Source organism: Pediculus humanus, genomic scaffold (genome assembly GCF_000006295.1).
Source record: "Pediculus humanus corporis 1103172108214 genomic scaffold, whole genome shotgun sequence".
NCBI classification, from domain to species: domain Eukaryota; kingdom Metazoa; phylum Arthropoda; class Insecta; order Psocodea; family Pediculidae; genus Pediculus; species Pediculus humanus.
This window is the reverse complement of record NW_002987784.1, coordinates 26,554-49,471: the sequence shown is the minus strand read 5'-3', so window position 1 is coordinate 49,471 and position 22,918 is coordinate 26,554. Positions and strand designations below refer to the sequence as shown.

Sequence of the window (22,918 nt, the reverse complement as noted above, 5' to 3'; positions counted from 1 at the left end):
TTTCAAAGTCAAAAAAAAAAAAAAAAGAAAAATTAAAGAGATAAAAAAAAAAAACAGACTAAAACGAAAATCAAAATTAAAATGAATACCAACAGAATAAAAAAAAAAAAAAAAAAAAAAAACTCGATCTATGATTCACTTTTAATTTTACAAATTTTTTCCAGTTGTTCGTTCCATAGTTTTTGAAGTGTCATTTCTTCTTCTTCAGATAAATCGGACACGGGCCTTGTTAATTCCATTTCTTGTAAATTTATTTTAGGTTCCTTAGTTAAAAAAGAATCCCACCATTTTTCCTGTTGTTTTTCTAAATGAATCTACAAAAAAAAAAAATTAACGAATATTACAATAATAATAATAATACATAAATAATTGATTGATTGATAACTCACGGATAATTTTCCAGGTTCGTACGTCCAAACAACTTCATCAGGTTTTATTTTATCCGTAAATGAATCCTCTAAAATTGTTTCCCAATTATTTTGACTTATTTGTAATTGTACTAAAATATTATCCGAACAAGTTTTAACTCTTATATCCGACGGAGATTGTATTGTCGGTGCTAAATTAAGCTTAAAACAAAATAGAAAATCCGTTAAAATGAAATAATGGGGGGCGGGGGGGGGAGAGAAAGGATTTAAAAAAAGAAAATTCTTACAACAACATCTAAATCCGATATGGTTTGCGACCATTTAAAAATCCCTCTGTCGGCACCACAATAAGTGTCACCAGAAGTTTGTTTTTTTATCATAATTGTAGTCGGCGATGATGATCCCTTTTGACCTGTGTCCATTTTTTTCCTTTTTTCCTTTTTTTCTTTTTCTTTTTCTTTTTTTTTTTCTTTCTTCTATAAAAAAAAATTTCCCGTTCGCGTTTGCTAATTACAAAAAAAAAAAAAAAAAAAAAAAAAAAAAAAAAAAAATAATGTTGTGTCTAATTTCTTATAACCGAATAACTTTTATGTTTTTAAAAAAAAAAAAAAAATTATATAAAAACTGTTGACGATTTTATATGTAATTTTAAATATCCATGACAACAACATAAAATTTTTTTTTTTTTTTAACATTTTGAATTGATTCGGCATCCGTGTGATACGTATACTTTTTTTTTTTTTTTTGTTTACAATATAAATATTTATTATTTATTATATTATTCCAGGATTTAAAACAAAAAAAAAAAAAAAATTTTCCACAAATTTCGCACAATAAAAAAAATGACAAAAAAAATTTTCCATCACAAACCCAAAAAGAAAAAAAAAAAAAATTTACAAAACTCATTTTTTTAAAAAAAAAAAATGTTTATATAATATATATGAAATAAAAATATAAATTTAGACAATAATGACGTCGTGTGATAATAATAATAATAATTAATTATAAAAAAAAGTATCATAATATTAATAAAAAGTAATAATTTAACTGTACGCGTGCTTTTCTTTTTTTGAAATATTTAAAAACGATTTTATAAAAAAAAAAAAAAATTTATGATACGGATGAAAAAATATACAATGAACCGGATATAAAAAAAAAAACAATTTAAATACAATTTATTTCCGGTTGTTAAAACATCAATTTAAGTTATTGTTACTAAAAAACAAATTTTTTATTTATTATTAATCGATTCTCGTTACGTGCACGTATGACGACATATCATTTATCAAAAAAAAAAAAAATTTATAAAAGTGTCGTAATGTTCGTGTTTTTTAGAAAAAAAAAAAGTTATATATATATATATACATACATAGATAAAAAATAAAAAAAACAATACAAAATAAAAATAAAAAAAAAAAATTCAATACACAATACTAAAACGTTAATCAATTTGGCCGTTACGAAAAAAATAAAAAATAATAATAATAATTACTAAAAAAAAAAAAAGAAAAATAAAAATTAATAATTATTAATCGGTTTTTAATTTTTTTTCCGGAATCGTTTCATCATCGTTTTTTCTTTTCTTTTTTATCAAATGGGATATATCGGAAGCAGGAATTGAATTTGTTGGCGGCGGAGCATTCGAATTAGACGTGGATGATCTAAAAATTACAACCGATTATATATTAGACACGGTGAAAAATTCAAACTCGATGGTTTATTAATAAATAATATTTTCACTTTACCCCGGTTGATTTTTTTCTTCTCCTCTACCGGAAACAACTTGTTTTATTAATTCGTCTCTAACTTGATTTTTACAATCCGCCATGTCTTTTATTTTTTCTTCAACATCTTGTATAACCCCTTTGATTTCTTTTATTTCTCCGTCCATCGTGTAAAATGCATCTTTTTCTTCTTCCTCAGTCTTTTTGTCCCCCATTTTCTGTCTCATTTCTAACGATGATATTTTTTTATTCAATTGTTCTACGGCCATTTTGAAATTTTCAATGGCTTCATCGTAACCCTATTAAATATAAATTTTTTTTTAATCAATTATTTTATTGTGACATCAAAAGAATGAGTTTTTTTTTTTTTTTTTGAGGGGAGGGGGAATGTTTTACTGTTCGGATGAAATTACCTGACACAACGAATGAGCTATACCAAGCTGATAATATGTTTCAGCGATTCTTCTATCAACCTCAGATAAATGCTTTTTTTGTAAATTTAAAGCTTCTTTTAAGTCTTCTATAGCAACTGAATAATTCTCCGATTCTATGCCATTTTCACCTAAACACAATATTGTCTGAAAATAAAATAATAAACAATTAACCCTGCTCAACCAAAATAAATAATTTACACATAATAAAAAATCGATGTTAACCTCGGCTAATTTAATGGCAGTTTCTTTACACGTGTTTGATTTTCTAGAATAAATTAATCTTGCTAATTCTAAATATTCCCATGATAATTGTAAATCATTAACATCATCATTTTCTGTTTCATTATTTGTTTGAGGGTCTTGATTTAATACTGAATCTGATTTTTCACCATTTTCTTGAACCGTTTTGCTGTTAGAATTTGTAACTGAATCTTTATTATTTTCTTTTACATTTTCATCACCTGTTTTAGCTTCATTTTCATTCTCTTCATCTTCATCATCTTCTTCTCCTTCTTCTTCATTACCATCCTCATCATCATCATCATCATCGTCATTATCGCCATCTTGCATTTGATTTCCTGCATATATAATTTAACATTGAATAGTTTTGTAAATGAAATATGAAATGTAATTAATAGTAATTATTTACCTAAAACTTCAGATTCACTTCTACCAACTTCTAATAATGCTTTTCCATAATAAAAATATGGATCAGCCATCTCATCATCTTGCTCGGAATAAATTTGACTAAATAACTGACATGATTCAGAAAGAGCAGTAGCAGCTGCTTGAAAATCTTTAATGTATAAAGACCTTTTCCCTTGCAAAAATAATAAAGTTGCCTTTTTCTTAATTTTCTCTTTTTCTTCTTCGATATTGTTCACATTATCATTATCATTTTTGGTTACTTTTGCATCAGCCTGTGGAGACACTGATACCTCTTCAGGTTTTTCAGATTTAGAATTATCAGCCATGTTTGTTAGTGTTTGCTAAAAGAAAGGAGTAAAAATTAGCATGTGGATTGAGTGACTATATTACTTTTAACGAACTTAATGCCATATTGTGCAATAAGAAATTCTCACGCAGTGTGGTAAAATACATAACACCGAATATTACTTTTAAATTAAAACAAAAAATACAATAATTGAGATCTTAAACTAATATTATATATAAATGTCACCATTGACAGTTTAAAATTAATAATTATGACAAGCATATAAAAAAAAATTATTTTAAGTATATTCAAAAATAACCTAACTTGGTTGTGCGAACAATGTCAACTCATGGTATTTAAAGGGAAAATAATAAAATATGAAGTAAAAAAACTTTTATAAATAAAAATATAATAAATAAAATAAATAAAATTACGTTACCTGATAAATAAAATTCTTTTTAGTTTTCAATGCTATACAAGAATTTTGTGTATAAGAGATCCTCTTCCTCTGGCAAATAATTCCCGGTTTATTTCGTGTCAATAGACTTTTCTGCTTCTCTAAAAATCTTTATACTACAATATTAATCATAAATTCAATTATAATTTTTCCATCATAAATTTCTGTAAAAAACTTTCAATGTCATTTTATTATTATTAAAAAAGTTTTAAAACAAATATAATTTTTTACTTCATAAATTCTGATATGCCATCAAAGCTTTTTTTTTTTATTATTATGAAAAAGAAAAAAATAAAAGTTGTACCTCTTAAAACCATGAAGACAAAATGTCGAACCAATTTATGGCGGTTTTTTTTCCAATTTATAAAAATTTTGGAAAGCCAAAGCGTTTAAAAACATATTAATTTTTTTAAAATCACATAATGAATAAATTAAAATTAAAATTTATATGAAAAAGCCTATGAACTTGTTAATAACTTTTCACATCAGCTCCTAATATTAAAACATTAAAAATTTTTTTTTTTTTTTTACATTTTTAAATTTAAAAATATCAAAAATAATTTTTTTTTTACTAATTCAAACCTTATAATCCGTTATTTTAAACCCTCAGATAAAATTTCATCGTTAAAAAAATTAAAAATTAATTAATTTATTATAAAACTTTAAATTTGTCATCAAAAATTTTATCATACAATCATTTTCCATTAATGGTAATAATTATCATTCGTTTACTTCAAATGGAAAATTCAACCTTAAAAAAAAAAGGTGGTTGTGAAAAATAAGGAGAAAAATAAGGAGAAGAAGAAGAAGAAGAATGAGACACCAAAACAAAATCAAAAGTAAATTTTCATGTTTAGTTACGCGTTGATTGTGAAAAGTTAAAGACGAACATTAAAAATTTAAAAAACATGTGAAAATAAATACGATTTTTAAAAAAAATTTTTTTTTTAAAAAAAAAAAAAAAAAGGAGAATAATAATATGAATACGCACACGGATAATCTACATAAATATGTGTGCGTGAGTGCGTGTGCGTGTGTACCTAAATAAAAAAAAAATCGTTAAAGTTATTACAAAAGGGGAAAGTAAAGGGATGGAACCAACGAGTAGCAATTGCACGATGCAACCAAATATTGCATTTTTATTGATAACGATAATAACGACGATTATTGCAACAGGAATGTTATCAACATCCATAATGACAGAACATTGGGAATATGTCACGTGGGATAAAAATAAATTTAAAAAATTTGATATAAATAATTCGACCGATTTAAACGAGTATAGAATGGAATGGTTAATTGATGGTCAGGTAAATAAATAAATAAATAAATAAATTTTTTTTGTTTAACTATACTTTTTAATATCATTTAAATTATTTTGTTTACAACAAACAAACAAACAAAACAATTATTATTATCATTCCTGATAATTTAAAAAAAAAAAAAAAAATTTATCTTAACGAATTTTCTTACCATTTTCATCAGAAGAAAATTTTTTTAAAAAAACTTTTACTATTTTATGCTGGGGGGAGGGGGCTGAGGGGAGGATGAGGGGATGGAAGGGGGGGGAAAGAAAATCTCCTGCCGTTTTTTCTTTTTAATAATCTTTTTTTTTTGACTTAATTTAACTGTATCAATTCGATTTTTTTTTGTTTTGCTTTTATTCCTCATCCTCCTGCTGCTGTTGTTGTTGTTGTCGTCGTCATCGTCGTTTTTTTTTTCTTTTCCTACATTCTTTTAAATGAAAATTTTATTAATTTTGGTGGAAATTAACATGGGGGGCCGGGTGGAGGGAGATTACGTTAAAATATTTTTAAACGTTTAATTATTAATATATTTTTTTTTTTTTTTTTACAGGTAGCCCAAATTTTTTTAGATTTTCAAACCGATGATGTAAATAATAATGATAATAATAATAATAATAAATCAAAGCCTTCGTTGTTTTTCGTACCAATTAGAGGAGGGATTTGGAAATTTTGTATAACAATTAATGGTAAGTACAAAAATTAATAATCCTCATTAAACAAAAAAATTTTTTTTTTTACATAAATTAATTATTAATTAATTTGATGACGTTTTTCCTTTATCACATACAAAAAATAATTTAAACGAACAATTTAAATTCAAATTAAATTAAATTTATTATTAGAAACCCAATAAAAAAAAAAAATTACGATTCGATTCTTTTTAACGAGAAATAAATGAGTAAAAAAATTTTTTATTTTCGGGGGGGGGGGAAGAAAAAATATTTTATCCTTTACGATAATGATAACCTTTCGAGCATAAATTCCTTTTTTTTTTTTTATTTCTCGTGATAACAACAAGAAAAAGAATATAAATTTTTTTTTTTCTTTAATTCACAAAAAAAAAAAAATTATAATTTATTTTATTTTTAATAATTCATTTAATTAATTAATAATATTGCGTGTTAAATAAATATTAATTTAAAATTTATTTAAAAAAAAAAAAAAAAAAAATTTAAACGTTAACGAAAAGAAGATGGCGGCGAATCTTTTTTTTTTTTCTTTAATATTTCAAACTTTCAACCGAATTTTTACGATTTTAAAATTTAAATAAAAACTAAAATTTTATTTAAAAAAAAAACAAAACCAGTAATAATAATAATAATGATAATTAATAGACGTCATTTAAATAAAAATCCCAAAAGCAAAACAAAATTTTTTTTTTTATCGAATTAATACAAAAAAATTTTTTTATTTTTCATTTATTTGTTTATTATTATTATTATTATCATTATTATTTATTTTTTAACACAAGAAAATCAATAATAAAATGAAAATTGTCGTCGTTTCTAACTGAGTTTTAAAAATAAATAACGGGGAAAAAAAAAATAGTACGACAAAGGGGAAAATTTTTGTTTTTATTTTTTCCCAAAAGATTTTACGTATCAAAAAAAAATCATAATCATTATTATTATTATTATTATTATTATTATTATTAATATTATTTGATACGTTACTTTAATTATAAAAAAATTAGTGTTTAACTTACGATATTTAACGTCTCCATTTTCTTTTAAAAAAAATGAACATTTAATAACTAAATTAAAATTTTTTATATAATTAAACGATTACATTTCGCCCATTATTTTCTTACGTAATAAACAATCATTTAAAATTTTAAATAAGCCCCCCGCGTAACAAATCATCGATATGATTATTTTATCATTATTATCATTTAGTTATTTTAATTAATTTTCTAAACTATTTCTTACTATTAAACTATAAAAATAAAAACCATTCATGAATTTTAATTTTTTTTAAAACCTGAAAAAGAGTAAATTAAACAAAAAATTTTATTATTATTATTATTACTCCTACTATTACTATTATTATTATTATTATTATTTTTTCTTTTACCAGCCATAAACGCCCAAAAATAAAATAAAAAAAAAAGAACGAACGAACGAATTATTTTTTCCCATGCAATAATAATTTTCTTTTATTTTTAAATATTAAAAAAAAAAAAAAAAAAGAAAATTTTTTTTTTTTTTGTAACGTTTACGTGACACACGAAAATTTTCATCCGTCAAAAACCAAAAAGAAAATTTTTTTTTTTTTTTAATGTAAGTGATAATAAAACTATTTTTATTGTTTTTTTTTTTTTTAAATTTTATTATTATTATTATTTCTGAAACATACGCACACAGACTATGAGTTTTCCATTCGGACATGTATGATAATAATTCGAATAATTATGATAAAGTAATTTCTAGAAATGTCTACAACTTCGCCATTTTTTTTTCGTTCCGTTTCGTTTCCCACAAAAATTTTCACTTTTGTTCATTTTATTTCGTCCACCATTTTCACCACGTGCTTTTTTCAGCAGTGGGTGTCATATTTAGTTCGTGGTCGCACCCCGAGGGTAACAATGGGATCGGTATCACCTATTTAGGCACAAAACTAACAACAACCCACGCACTAACCCGTAAAAGAAACGAATAAATTTAACCATCGATTAAAATTTTCAAAAAAGTACTCACGAGTAGGGGTGGTGGTGGTGGTGGTGACGATGATAGAAAGGAAATTTTTCTATATTTAAAAAATAATAATAATACTAATAACAATAAAATAAACACTTATGTCCTATATTAATTACCTAAACTAAAAAACAAATTTTATAATTTTTTTTTAAACTTAATTATTGATGATTATTTTTAATAATAGTGATAATAATAATAATAATAATAATAAATTTTTAATTAATAAATCATTTAAATACAAAAGTTACATAATTACAATATAATAATAATAATTTAAATAATATTATAAAAAAAAAGAACACAAAAAAATTAATATAAAAAAAAAAAAATCAATTTTAAATTGTTAAATAAAAAAGATTAGGGGGAGAGAGGGGGAAAGGGGGAGAGAAAGACAGAGATAGGGGATTTTAAATATGTACGAATAAATAAATATGAGGATGTGGCACAAAATTAATAATAATAATTAAAAATTATCCAAAAACCAAAAGTTAAAAATTTTTTAATTTTTTTTTTTTTTATAATAATAAAAACCAACTGAGAGAAATGATAAGAAAATTCATCGTTTGAATTATTATTATTATTATTATTATTTAATATTGATAACGGGTCAAAATGATAAGAAATGAGAAAAAATCGGTTAGGGTTAAAAAATTAATTATTCGTCTGCTTAATCGTACTTTCGATCCATTTCAACGTGCGAGACAACGTTGATGGCATCATCATCATCATCATCATCATCACCATCATCATCATCATCATCTTCTTCATCATCATCATCATCTTCTTCATCATCATCATCATCTTCTTCATCATCATCATCATCATCTTCATCATCATCATCATTATAATCATCATCATCATCATCATAATCAACAACCGTCAACCGTTCGCACATTCAAAACCAAAGTAATTTAATATCACTAATGATCATCCACACACACATCCAACTTGTTCAAATTAATTCGATTTCCGTTTCCGTTTACTTACAAAATTTTCCATCGACGATTTTCATTCAAAACATCCCTTTTCACAAAACAATCGAACAAACAATTCAATCAATCCAACGAACGATTATCGAATAATAACTCGAACACATAAATATCGATAAATCGAACTTTAACGTGACGTAATAAATAATAATAAAATATAAGGCGACATAATACGATAAAATTAACATCAAATCAAAATGCGAAAAACAAATCGAAAAACAAACAAACAAAACAATTACAAAATATTCGTTCGATCCATCGATCGATCAATCGATCTATCGATCACAATTAATAATATTAATCAAAAAAAAAAAAAAAAAAAAAAAGAAGAAAAAAGTAAATTTTTGCATTTATAATAATATCATAAAAAATTAATAATAATAATGTTAAACAAATAATATTAAAAAAATTTCAAATAGTTAGAGCCGAACGTGATCAAACACGATTTTGTTTGTAAACAATTTTACTACGTTCCTTTATTTAATCATTATTATTATCATCATTAATAGGTTAATAACCTTGACAAATCTTTTCCGAACGTTCTCGACAGCGAGAAAATTTTTTTTGAATAAATAATAATAATAATAATAATAATAATAATAAAAATAAATAACAAAACGAACCGTTCGGTTCACTGTCCAAAAGGCAAGAAAATAAATAAATAAAAAAAAATTAATTTTTTAACCCCGCCATCGCCATTTTTCCTCAATTTTTCCTTCTTCCGAATTTTTCTCATCCGTTTCCGGTACCCCGATGAAACAAGAAAAAAAAACCGGAAAATTTGAATTTGAAAAAAAAACAATCACGAATTATTAAATTCTAGGAAATAAATACACAATAACGTAATTTAATCGATTTCCTCTTTTTTTTCTCTCTTTTCCCCATTTCCGATCACGTGATTAATGGCTTAATAAGATCTAATTAAGCTTAACGTTAATAAATTATTATTTATTTAATTGTTATTATTTTATTTATTTATATTCGATATAGTCATATATTATATATAAATTATACGAATAATTAGTTTTTCGACGGCTTTTTTTTCTTTTTTCTCTTTTACTTCCGGTTCGAAATAAATATTTCGTGAGATAGAATTTGGATTAATGATTGGTTGTGCGATGTGTGAAACTAATTCATAATAATCGTGCGATTATTAATTTTATTTTATTTTTTTTTCACGTACACACACACACATAAAATAATTCCAATATGGCGGACGAAATATTATTATGGCGTTTCCTCTTTCATCTCTACGAAACGTTTTTCTTTATTCGTTTCTTAATAAATGCGAAAACGAATTTAATATTGAAGGTCGTCCTCCGAAACGGAAATAATAAATTAATTTAAATAAGAGAATGATGAGAGGAAATAACCGTAACATTTTTTTTCTTTTGTTTTTTTTCCGACATTTCAATGAATATTGATTTTTCCATATTACTTTAAAATCTTTTTTTTTCCCGTTTTTTTTTTTTTGTTGGTTTTTTTTTTTTTAGAAATTTTCAATTTTTGCGAGGGGACGATGATTGCAGTTAAAGTAAACAAATATTTTTTTGATTGTTTTTTTTTTTTTTTTTTTTTTTTTTTTTTTTTTTGCGTATTTACGCCGCTTAAGATTCCGTTTTGAAATCGGGCAAATCCGTCGGTTTGAAACCCACCCTCGTTTGATATTCTCTCAATTTATTCAAATAATATTGTGCCAAACCGGTTCCCGTTTCTGCGGAATGATTTTCAACGTCATCCTTTGTATGATACGTTTCCGCTCCCGTTTCACCGGAATTCGGAGATCCATCCAATTCCCCTCTTTCTTTTTCAATGCTTCTCAAACCGTCTTCGACGTAATCTCGAAAATATTGAGACGTCGGAGCCAAAAACCATGATAAATCCAAATTCGGATGACGCTTTTTAAATTCGTAAAATTGTAATAAACCTTCTTTGGCCGTTTCTTCGTATGAGATTTTCATGAATATTTCCGAAAGGTAATCGCTCATTCCTTTCGAAAGGCGCACGTTTGACGATTTCCCCGTGACGGGTTGAGATCTCAACAATCGTTTCAAATATGCGGCAAGTTCGGATGCGCAAGAATTTTCAATTTTTTTCAAATACAAAAACACGTCTTTCCCTTTTAACGTGACAAATGTCAACAACAAAGTTTTCACCGCTTTCAAGGGCATCATCGATGGCCTGTCTTTCCACGTGTGTTTCGGGTAAGCGTGGAAAAACAAATTGCATTCGTAAAAAACTTCGTTGAGATCCAACGATTCCAACCAATTCGAATTGGGTTTCTTTATTAAAACGCAGACTTTTATAAGGCATTTGGATGCCAAATCTCCCATTTTTGGATCCTCGTGAGGATTTCCCACGATGTCGTATAATAATTTCAATATGGCGCACGTCAAGTTCGTATGATCGGAATCTTCAATGATTTTCACGACGAAAATATTTATCCACTTGTTGTATCCGCCTTCGGCAAATTTCGCCGTTTTATCTTCAACGAGTATGTACAAAAGCTCTCTCAAAACCATTTGCAAATGATGAACTTTGACAATCACACCCATTGAAGTTTTTTTACCAAAAATATCGTCCAATATTCTGAACACCATTCTGTAGGTTTGGGGCAATATTAAACCGTATTTTTCTAACGTGTAAGAATTGAGGAGTTTGAGTTGAGTCGTCAAACTATCCATTATGGAATCCGCATATGTTGTCAATGTACTGCGAGCTTGAGTTTCTAAAACGGCTCGGACTTTTGAAGAGGCTTGAAAAGCAACGTTGATGTTCGTACTTCCCAATTCTCTAATGACCTTGTGAACTTCTGAATCTTCAGCTGTTTCAGGAACGACAACAGGCGGAGTAAAAGGCTTACTCATTTTCGCTGCTATTCGTTCTGGTATTTGTATGGGGGAATTGAGAAAACTATCGTCAATTTCGATTAAATCCATTTTGGGCATAGTCGGCTCTGGTACCGCTAAATCTTTAAAAAAGTTTTGTTCGGGAATTTGATGGCGCTGCTTTTGAGCGCTTTGAGGACGTATTTCTGTGGTATCCTCTTCTTTTTCAGTATTAACAGTCTCGTAAGTGGTATTTAATTTAGTTTCCGGAGATTTTTCCTTTTCTCTTTCTCTTTCTCTTTCTCTTTCCCTTTCTCTTTCCCTTTCCTTTTCCTTTTCCTTTTCTTTTTCTTTTAACTCTAATTTTGACGCTAACGTTGAGGCAGGCTTGGCTTTTGATGCTCTTTTTATCCTTTCTTCTAACAAAGACAAATCTTTTTCAGATATTTGTCCTATCAACTTGTAAACTTTTTCTCCTTCTATATACCACGCTTGAACGATAGCGTTTAAAGCAGCGCTTCTTACGGAATGATCACGATCGGCTATTTGTTTCGATATTTCTTTGAGAGCAATAGAAGGATTCGGCTGACAAACGGTCATGCCAAATTCTTCTATCAAGTTTCCCAACTCTTCCAAACACTCGGCTCTTAAACGTGCGTTTTTCGTTTTAAGACCTTCAATAACAAGAGCAAATATTTTTCCGGGGGAATACATTTTGGACAATTGCTTGAATATAACCTTCACTCTATCCCTAACGGCATCTTTGGGATCTCCTATTTTTAGCACTAAATACGGTATAAAAGAAATAGCTTCAAAATCCGATACCGAATATCCCTTATCGATAAGAGATGAAAATATGTTTTGTATGTAATCCAAGCCTTTTAGTATTACCGAAGGATTAGTGTCGAAAAACCTTAACGTCATCCATTTTAAAATAAGATCCAAATTGGAAATTATAGCATCCACGTTATTTAAGTCTTCGTTTAAAGAATCAATCGCTTTTAAGTGTAATTTAAAATTCGAATGAAACATATTTTCAGTTAATGTTTTGTTAAAACCTGCCGCTGTCACTTGTTCTTTTAATAACTCGACAAATTCTGGACGAGGCGTCGTGAAATTCCATTTTAAAGTTTTAAGCTTCTGTTCGTCCACTAGTCGCTGATTTTTCAAGTTGTTTACGGACATAAGAGGCGAAACATCGACATCATCATCTTTTTTCTTAGATACCGGTTTTGCTATTGTTGGACCGGTTGATTTTTTAATTTTTGACACCGAAGCGACTTTTTTAGGTGGAACCGTCTTTGGTGGAGTTTTCTGTGTGGTAGGAGCCGCATCCGCTTTGGGTTTTACAACTTTTGCATTAGTATTGGAAGGCGCAGAGGCAGCAGGCTTCGGGGCAGGTGGAGGCGGTTGAAATTTTACTACGACCGCTTTTTCACTGCACTCCTTTATTTTGTTTAATTTCAAATTGTCTATGTCAGGCATAAATGGTAAAAGTCCTTTTTCTCCCACCACCTTCATTACAGTTCCAAGCGCCTCCGCTGAATTATCTCGAACAGTGGGATCTGACTCATTTAAAGTTTTAAGTAGAGCACTTGCCAAGGCTTTCAACAATTTTTTATTAAAAACGGTGGGCGGACATTTACAAAAACATCGAGCTAAGAAAGAAGCAGTTTCCGCTTTAACCGCTGGATTTTTATTTTCCAATGCTTTTATTACATCTTCTTGTATGGCATCTAATGTCGTGACAGGAAAAATACCATCAACAGCCTCACGCAAAGGAGCAACTACGTTAGCTTTTTTTTCTTTAAACTTTTCAAGAAGTTGGGGCAAAACAGTAGCCGCATATGGGAAAAAATTTTTTTTCAATCCGATAGCTAACCTTGCCATGCATTTAACAGCCACACTGACCACCATGACATTCGAATCTTTTGTTATTACTTTAAGAATAGCTCTCACTAAATCAGAATAGTCACCCTTTTCAAATTTAGGATAATCTAATAATTTTTCAACAGCATCTATGGCTTCTTTTCTTTCCTGCCACTTTTTCGCCTCTATTTTTTCATTAAAATCGTGTGGGATTTGATCAAGAACGTTGATTGGGTCCATAAGATCGTACGGATCAACATTACAATTTTCTGCGTCGTTTTCCAAAACTGCTTCGTTATCTTTTCCTTCCTCTTTTTCAGCAGCTAATTTAGCCTGGCGCACTTGTTGCGATCGCAAAAATCTTGTTGGAGTCGGTTTGTCCCCTCTAACTTTTTCAAATTCAGTTTCTAAATCACTTAAATGAATTGACTTTAAAGTAGATAATTGAGGTTTTATAGCGTCTTTGATCCAACGAAATATTTCTATTGCTAACGCTTTGGTTTCATCACGAACATTTTTATCTCTATCTTCTAAAAGGGGGGGTAGTAGTTTAACAATGGGTTTAATAGTTATAATTTTCGAACCGAATTCTTTTAAAGCTAAAGAAAGAGTCGCCGAACAAGCAGCAACAATCTTTGGATTCTTGTGTTCCATTCCTTTTAAAAGTTCTTCAACGACTTGTTCTTGCTTTTCTATTTCTATGTACATAAGAGTAATTTGTACTGCTAAATCTTTTGTTTTTGCTTTAGGAGCTGCGATACACTTATTAATAATAACAGGCATTATATCTTTAACTGCTTTTGATGCTACTCCTGCATTTTGAACAAAGAAAAAAACTGCTTCCAATCCCTTCTCTTGAGCTGCAGCGTTTGTGTCTTTAACAAATTTACTCAGCAGGCCTATATATTGATTAAAAATAGGTGCTTTTTCATCTTCCTCTTCTTCGAATAATTTAGCAAGTTCCGAATAACCGTGGAGCCTGGCTTTCCAAAGTTTATGAACACAGCGCTCTTCAAGAGGCAATTTAATAAAATCTGTGTCATCACTCATTTTTTTTTTTTTTTCTTTAACTTTTAATACTAAAAAAAAAAAAAAAAAGGATTTATTACATTATTAATTAATTGCAGAGGAGGAACATTTACTTTTGGAAAATACAGGATTTCCTAAAAATTTATGCACCAATTATTTGAAGCTTGATAAAACAAAAGGAAAAGGTTTAAAAACGGATCGTCAGCACAGTAAGATAAAAAAAAAACTTTTTTTTTTAAAATCAAATTTAAACCCGATTAGAAAATTTTTTTTCAACTTAAAAAAAAAAAATTTTTTCAGGAATGCAAAATTTATGTATTTCATGTGCACTGGTCTGTCTAATTATTCTAGGTTCATCAGCTTTGGTAGGAATTTTTGGAATAACAAAACGACAAATCAGTGCAATATTAGTAACAGGTGTCATGTACTTATTAGCAGGTAAGACTTGGCAAGATTCAAATTTTCTCCACTTAAAACACATAATAAAAATAATTTAAATGAAATAAACTCACCGAATAAAAACAAAAAAAGAATAAATAGTTGTATAAATAATTTTTTTTTTTTTTTTTTTTTTCCAATTTATGGTTTTTTCATTTTAAACTACTTCACCATTTATCACATCTGAAATGAAAAAAAAAAACACAATTAAAAAATTTAAATTTAAATTCTTAAAATAGAGTTATTCGTTTTTTTTAAAAAGAATTTTAACAAAAAAACATATTTTTCAGCTATTTTTGCAACATTTTCACTTATGATAATTAATTTTAAACAAACTCAGAGAAAAATAAATTCTTTTAATGGTAGTGAATCACATGAATTATTGGCCGAAGGAGTCGTGGCATCCAATTATACTTTCGATAAAAATTTAAACATGAAAAAAATTAATAAGTATCTCGATGCAAGGTAAATGAATATCAATTTTTAGCATTAAATGTTTCCAGATAAAATAGTATTAAAAATTGTAATTGTTATTTATTTTTCTCACAAACAGAGTTTTCCTAACTGGATGGAGTTTATATTTGGGCTGGGGAGGTACTGGAATGTGCCTGCTAGTAAGTATGTTATGGATAATATTATCGAAAATAATGAGATACAATTCTTTTAATATGTTGTTTATAACATAGGAAAAATATTTTACTATGTAACAAAATATTACATTTACAAGTTAATTAAAATAAAATTAATAAATATATATATATTATTTAATTCATTCAACAATAAAGATTAATAAAACTTGTTGTCTTGTATGAACGACAACATACATAACAAAATTTACATTCGTTTACAATTTTTCCAAGTTATTTTTTTTTTTAAATACTTGGATTTTGTAATGTTTAAAAAGTAATTATTTAATTTATAAAAAAGTCATTCTTATTAACTTGGTCATTGAAAGAAGAATAATAGATTGATTGTATGTTTCAATCATTGAACCCATTTAATTAAACAATGTGAAATTCATGATCATACACTACTATTAAATTTAGTTCAGCTCAATTTGTTCCTACCAATTAAATTAAGTTAAAAATAAAAGAAAACCATCCTAATAATTAAATACCGTTAGGTTTTTTAAGTAACTTAATTGCAAGCCTTTTATAAAAAATTGAAATATGAGTCACATTCAAAATTGCAATTAATTATAGACGATAGTAAAACACAATAGTGTTAAGATAAATTTATGATAAATGTGTAAAAATATAAGAAATTAAATATCATTACGCACAAGATTAACCTTGATTAAAATAGCCTTAACTTGTCAAAACAAGCTAATAAAACTAATACATATTCGTTCAATAAGAGTAAACTAAATGTCATAATGGCCGTTATTTTGGTTATTGTAACTAATGCGCCATTATTATCAACCAAAGCTTAATTTGAGTTTCAAAAAAAAAAAAAAAAACTTGCAAAACATTATAATACTAATATGAGAAACAAAGAAATATTTTTAAACGCTTATTTAATGTTTATATTACTTCATTTGAAAATAATTTAGTGAAATATTACTAAAAAAAAAAAAAAATAACTAACCTATTTTTTTTTTTCAAACAAAAATCAAAGAAGCCGAAAATATTATAAATCGTAAAGAAAAGAACATTCACGGCAAAAAAAAACAGTAACTTTTAATACGAAAATAATTTTAAATAAAATTTAAAACATATCAACAAACTTAATTTTTTTTTTGTCTAATCAAACGCTTTTAAATGAAAACGAAAAATAATTTCAGTGTAGGTTGTCATAATGTAACGAAATTTTTTGAAACTTTTGTGTTTGTGAAACAATTTACGCGATTGGTTGAAACGGAGTCACATGAATAAAACTATCATGGCAGTCTTCAAGACAGTAAAATTAAAATTTTGATATTGAAAGTTTACATATTTTCTTATTCAAATGATTGGTTTAACTTTCTATAGTTTTTTTCCTCAATTAATTATCGGGGTCAATTTATTTTTTTGTAATTTGCAATGTCAATGACGACTGCCATACAACACAGTTATAATGAAGAAGATGTTTCAGAATGTGTAGATTGGCAACTACCACTCTCGTTCGTAAAAAAACGTCATACTGAAAATATTGAAGGAGAAAGCGCAACCACTCAAACATGGAGAATGAAAGAAAGAGTAAGAAACCTTTCTCCCAAAAATTAAATTAAAATTTGAAATATTTGAATTTTCATTTTTTAATGCGTATAAAACTTTTATATTTACCTCATTTGTTTTTCTTTACTTTTAGAAAACAAGCATGGCTTTACCACAATGACTTAATAAATTTTCTCTATCGCCTATTTTTTTTATTTTATTTTTTCGGAAGTCTCTTATTATTTAATAATAGAACGTATTAAAAAGAAAAGAAAATCCTATGTACCTATTTTTTAGTGTAAAAAATAATTACCATTTAAAAAAATTTAAAATTTTGTGATTTATTCATCCAAAACCCTGTGAAATTTCTAATGTATTTTTACAGATGAAAACAGTCAGTGTGGCTTTGGTATTGTGTTTGAATGTTGGAGTGGACCCACCAGATATTGTAAAAACTCAGCCTTGTGCAAGACTGGAATGTTGGATAGGTAAAATTTATTTATAAGAAGTAAATTACAATTTAATTACAATAATTTAATATAAAAGTATATTTTATTTTCTCTTTAATTTTTAGATCCATTATCTATGAGTTCACAGAAAGCTTTAGAAACTATCGGTGGAAATCTTCAAAAACAATATGAAAAATGGCAACCAAGAGCCAGGTATAAGCAAAGTCTTGATCCTACTGTTGATGAAGTTAAAAGATTATGTACTTCTTTAAGAAGAAATGCAAAAGATGAAAGAGTTTTGTTTCACTATAATGGCCATGGAGTTCCAAAACCTACAACAAATGGTGAAATATGGGTTTTTAACAGAGTAAATTTTTATAGTACCATTATAAATTAATGTTTCCAAAAAATTTTTTAATAATTAAAATTAATAATAATAAATTTTTAGACTTACACCCAATATATTCCTCTCAGCATTTTTGATTTACAAACATGGATGGGAACTCCTTCAATTTATGTTTATGATTGTTCAAATGCTGGTACAATAGTTTCTTCATTTAAACAATTTGCAGATCAACATGAAAAAGAATATGAGGTATTTAAATACAATTTAAATTTCAACTTATTTTAATAAAAGGCATATTTTTGTATAATTTTTTTTTTACTTTTAGGTTGCTGCAAATCAAAACAGAGGAACTTCTGGATCTATTCCAAGTTTTAAAAACTGTATTCAGCTGGCATCATGTGCAGCTAATCAAGTACTGCCGATGAACCCAGATCTTCCAGCTGATATTTTTACTTCTTGCTTGACAACTCCTATTAAAATAGCTCTTAGATGGTAAAAAAAAAAAATTTTTTAATTACTTTTTTTAAAAATATAAATCTTTTATTTCATTAGTTTTGTACTTTCTTAGGTTTGTTATGCAAACAACTTCAAAATTAGTTCCAAAAATTACGTTGGATTTAATTGATAGAATTCCTGGTCAATTAAATGATCGACGAACTATGTTGGGAGAATTAAACTGGATTTTTACTGCAATAACAGACACAATAGCCTGGAACACATTACCCAGAGGCAAATATTCTTATAGGCTAAAATATTATCGGAAAACGCTAAAAAAAAATTTTTTTTTTAATTTTTAAAATATTTTATTTTAGATTTATTTCAAAAATTATTTAGACAGGATTTACTTGTTGCTAGTCTTTTTAGGAATTTTTTGCTAGCTGAAAGAATAATGAGATCATACGATTGTACACCAGTATCTTCTCCAAAATTACCTTCAACCTATCAGGTAGGGTAATAAACTTTCATTTTGATTTTAATTATTACGATAAATGTTAAAAAATAAATCATTTGATTAGCATCCAATGTGGCAAGCATGGGATTTAGCATTAGATTTGTGTTTGGCTCAATTACCGGGGATTTTAGAAAACGATGAACCATTTGTGCATTCACCATTTTTCGAAGAGCAATTGACAGCTTTTCAAGTGTGGTTGGATCTTGGAGGAGAACATAGAAACCCTCCTGAACAACTTCCTATAGTTTTGCAGGTATTTTCATTGTAAAAAAAAATTATTTGTTAAAATTATTCTGGTGTGAGAATACAAAAATTACATGCCTTACAGGTTCTTTTAAGTCAAGTTCACAGATTAAGAGCTCTGGAGCTTTTGGGACGTTTTTTGGATTTAGGACCTTGGGCTGTAAATTTAGCTTTATCCGTGGGTATATTTCCATATGTACTAAAATTGCTTCAGAGTTCAGCAAGAGAATTGAGACCCCTGTTGGTATTCATCTGGGCAAAAATTTTAGCTGTTGATAGTGTATGACTTTCATATTTCCTTAACACCCTACATTATTATTTTCACAATAATTTAACATTAATTTTTTTTACAGACGTGTCAGTCAGATCTTGTTAGAGATAACGGACATAAATACTTTTTATCAGTCTTACAAGATACCAGTGTACCTGTAAGAAATTTATTTGAATGATTAACTCATGTAAATTTTTAAGCCATTTATACAAATCGTTCAATTTTTATTTATATTCTAGAGTGAACATAGAACTCTCTCTGCTTTTGTACTTGCGTCTATTGTAAACAATTATCAAGCGGGCCAAGAAGCTGGTCTGCAAGGTTCTTTAGTATCAATATGTCTTGAGCAATTGAATGATCCAAATCCGTTGTTACGTCAATGGGTATCAGTTTGTTTGGCTAGATTGTGGACTAATTACGATCGAGCTAGGTGGTGTGGAGTTAGAGACATTGCTCACGAAAAACTTTATGCTTTATTACAAGACAGTGAACCCGAAGTAGGTTTCTTAATAATTTAATTTCATCTTATAAATAAAAAAAAAAAATGTGTATAATTGATTAATTTTAATTTAAGGTCCGCGCTGCGGCTGTATACGCACTTGGAACCTTTATAAGCTCAGTTTTGGATAGAACGGAACATGCTAATTCAATTGATCACAGTGTGGCCACCATGCTTCTTAATGTTGTATCTTTAGATATGTCTCCGTTAGTGCGACAAGAACTTATAGTAGCATTACAATGGATGATACTACTATTTGAAAATTCTTTTATTTCCGTGGCATTGGCTGAAGAATGTAAAAATAAAGAAAGTCCTCTCAGTCCAAATATCGTAGTTGTTAATGGTACCTCACATATTATTCAATTCTGACAAATTTATAGTTGGTTGTACCTTAGATTGAAAATCATATTTTTTTTTTTTAAATAGATTTATTGCTCTCACCGCAGTCCGGTTTAAAAAGAATAGCTTCTAGAGATAGATTGGGTAAAATTTTGCCATCAAATAGTAATTACGATGGAACAGCCGTAGCTGTAGATTTGTTACCCTCTTCCTCCATCGACAGAATAAAAAGAGTGTCTTCTAGTTCATCGATAAGTAGTTTAGGTAAAACAATTTTTTCATATACAAAACTTTTTTGTTAATCGCACGTAATATTTATAAAACATAACTTTTTTTTTTTTTTTTTTTAAATTAAAGGTTACAATCCTAATACTTCCTTACATCAAATGCCGTTCGGAAGCATTTATACAAAATTATGGTACGGTTTAACCAGTTTAGAAAATGATCCATATCCTGCCGTTAGGAAAATGGCACGGACGGTTGTAGACAAAATAAGAGAGCAAATTCAAGTTTTAGGCCGGGAACCTCATGCAAGTAACAAAGACGTTCACGACACAAAAACGTCGTCTGTTAGTTTGCCTCCGTCTCCTTCCAACAGAACATCTTATCTCACGTAATAAAAACGTCTTACTTTAAATTAATTACTTTATCGAAAACAAAATTTTCTCAACTTAATTTGTTTTTTTACAGAGAAGACTCCCCGCCATCTTTAATTACCGGTTCAGCGTCAGATTTAAATAAATTAGCAATCAGGTCTGCGACGCATATAAGTTTAAAAATAAGAAAAAATATGCCCAACACAATTAATGAAGAATCCGATGAATCTTCTAATACGAAAAAACCGTTGGTGAGCACACAATTCGTAGAATGGAGTTCTAAATATTTTGCTCAACCTATAATGGGAATACACGATGAAAATGATTTAGAATCTAAGTCTTATTACGAAAAAGAATGGAGGTGAATAATTATTTTCTAGTGATTTCATTCCGTAATCGATTTATCTTTAAAAAAAAAAAAAGTTTTAATTAATTTTCTTTGTTTTGATTTTTTTTTTTTAGGTACTTAAGAAACGCTTCTCTGAGAAATGACTGCAAAGAAGAGCAAAAAAAAATTTTGAACGGTAGATTAGAGCATCAGATTTTCAACAGCAGAAGTCCTGATTCTCCTAACGTTATTATGTTTCATCCCTACGAAACCCATTTGGCAGTGGCAGCAAAGGATTATTACGGGTGATTATCAACGAAAAATTTTATTTTTCTCTTTTTTTAAAGTAAAATACATTTCGAAAAATTTTCAAACAGGATTTGGGATTGGAACTCTGGCTCAAAATTATGTTATTGCTCAAACAAAGCCGCGAAAGGATCCAGAATAACCGCAATGCAATTCGTCAACGTTCACGATGTCACGCTTTTATTGAACGGATCCGACGACGGTACTGTTCGCCTTTGGTCAAATTATTTGCCGCGAGAAAACAGAGAACCGGAGTTGGTGACCGCGTGGCAAGCCCTGCCCGATGTGACGCCATCAAACAGATCCGTTAACGGTGAGATTATTTAAAAAAAATTTATTTGAAAAAAAAAAAAAGTTATGGATTTAAAAATTTACGATTGAATTCCACAGGCGGAGCGGGTATCGTAATGGTATGGCAACAGGAATCGCAGCAATTGGTCGTTGCGGGCGACACTTCGAAAATCAGGTTTTGGGATGCAGAAAAAGAATTGAAAATAGTCGATTTGCACACGGGAACCGAATCTTGCGTCACGAGCATTTCTTCGGATCCATCTTGTAAGACTTGGAAAAAAAATAATAAATAATTTTATTTATTATTACAAAAGTAAACGATCGGGGAAAAAAAAAAAAAATGTTTGTTTCAGGTTCTAACTTGGTTGTCGTCGGATGCGGAGACGGATCCGTACGATTGTTCGATCGAAGATTATCTCCTCAAGATGCGAGAGTTATGACGTGGAGAGAACATTCTGCGTGGGTTGTCGGCGTTCATTTGAAAGCCAAATCCCCGGAGGAAGGGCGGCTTATCAGTGGATGGTAATCGATCGATCGATAAAATCATTTCTTTTAAAAAAAAAATGTTTTTTTTTTTTTCCAATACTAATCGAAATTGGTTTATTTTTAGCGTTGCCGGAGACGTGAGATTTTTCGACATAAGGAAAAACACGTCGGTGTGCACGTGTCAAACGTCACACGGTATGACGACCATGGCTGTTCATAACATGACTGAAATATTTTGTTGGTGAGTAAAATAAATAGTAGATGCATGTAACGAAAAAGAAAGAAAGGAATTTCGTAATTTCTTAATTTTTTTATCCAGCGGTTCAGTGAGTCAATTCATATCAGTGTACAAAACGACGGGAACGGAATTGAACGTGATTAAATATCACGAGGGTTTTATGGGTTCCAGAATCGGAACCGTGAGCTGTTTATCACTTCACCCGTACAGAGTTGCTTTGGCTGCAGGCTCTGTCGACTGCACATTGAGTGTCTTTTCCGGTGATCCGAAAAGATGACATTCGACCTCCTACGCCAACGTTTTCAATATCACCTCAACCTGATAATGTTTTTTCTGCTAATCTTAAATTCCTTATTCCATTTCATT

The 22,918-nt window shown here is 28.4% G+C and overlaps 5 protein-coding genes across 5 annotated transcripts; 2 read left to right on the top strand and 3 right to left on the bottom strand.

Annotated features, from left to right (window-relative positions):
* Window positions 1-128: 128 nt before the first annotated feature.
* Phum_PHUM445010 (Nuclear movement protein nudC, putative) lies at window positions 129-748 on the bottom strand (the record flags this gene model as incomplete). The annotated part of the gene is made up of 3 exons (XM_002429591.1): window positions 129-314; window positions 390-569; window positions 656-748. The coding sequence occupies 3 exons, from the start codon at window positions 746-748 to the stop codon at window positions 129-131; spliced, it is 459 nt and encodes a 152-aa protein (XP_002429636.1).
* A 1,148-nt stretch (window positions 749-1,896) lies between these two features.
* Phum_PHUM445000 (nuclear autoantigenic sperm protein, putative) lies at window positions 1,897-3,500 on the bottom strand (the record flags this gene model as incomplete). Its single annotated transcript, XM_002429590.1, has 5 exons — window positions 1,897-2,029; window positions 2,114-2,391; window positions 2,506-2,698; window positions 2,780-3,041; window positions 3,176-3,500. 5 exons carry the CDS (start codon window positions 3,498-3,500, stop codon window positions 1,897-1,899), a joined length of 1,191 nt encoding a protein of 396 aa, XP_002429635.1.
* Window positions 3,501-10,516: 7,016 nt separating this feature from the next.
* Phum_PHUM444990 (microtubule associated protein xmap215, putative) lies at window positions 10,517-15,059 on the bottom strand (the record flags this gene model as incomplete). The annotated part of the gene is made up of 2 exons (XM_002429589.1): window positions 10,517-14,640; window positions 14,966-15,059. 2 exons carry the CDS (start codon window positions 15,057-15,059, stop codon window positions 10,517-10,519), a joined length of 4,218 nt encoding a protein of 1,405 aa, XP_002429634.1.
* A 327-nt stretch (window positions 15,060-15,386) lies between these two features.
* Window positions 15,387-15,759, top strand: Phum_PHUM444980 (uncharacterized protein; the record flags this gene model as incomplete). The annotated part of the gene is made up of 2 exons (XM_002429588.1): window positions 15,387-15,538; window positions 15,627-15,759. The coding sequence occupies 2 exons, from the start codon at window positions 15,387-15,389 to the stop codon at window positions 15,757-15,759; spliced, it is 285 nt and encodes a 94-aa protein (XP_002429633.1).
* A 1,335-nt stretch (window positions 15,760-17,094) lies between these two features.
* On the top strand, window positions 17,095-22,829 carry Phum_PHUM444970 (Regulatory-associated protein of mTOR, putative; the record flags this gene model as incomplete). The annotated part of the gene is made up of 21 exons (XM_002429587.1): window positions 17,095-17,250; window positions 17,594-17,696; window positions 17,783-18,024; window positions 18,106-18,252; window positions 18,329-18,495; window positions 18,572-18,732; window positions 18,816-18,949; window positions 19,020-19,208; window positions 19,284-19,478; window positions 19,552-19,626; window positions 19,709-19,966; window positions 20,044-20,311; window positions 20,395-20,571; window positions 20,665-20,920; window positions 20,998-21,264; window positions 21,366-21,536; window positions 21,609-21,850; window positions 21,928-22,092; window positions 22,182-22,350; window positions 22,439-22,555; window positions 22,634-22,829. 21 exons carry the CDS (start codon window positions 17,095-17,097, stop codon window positions 22,827-22,829), a joined length of 3,855 nt encoding a protein of 1,284 aa, XP_002429632.1.
* Window positions 22,830-22,918: the final 89 nt, after the last annotated feature.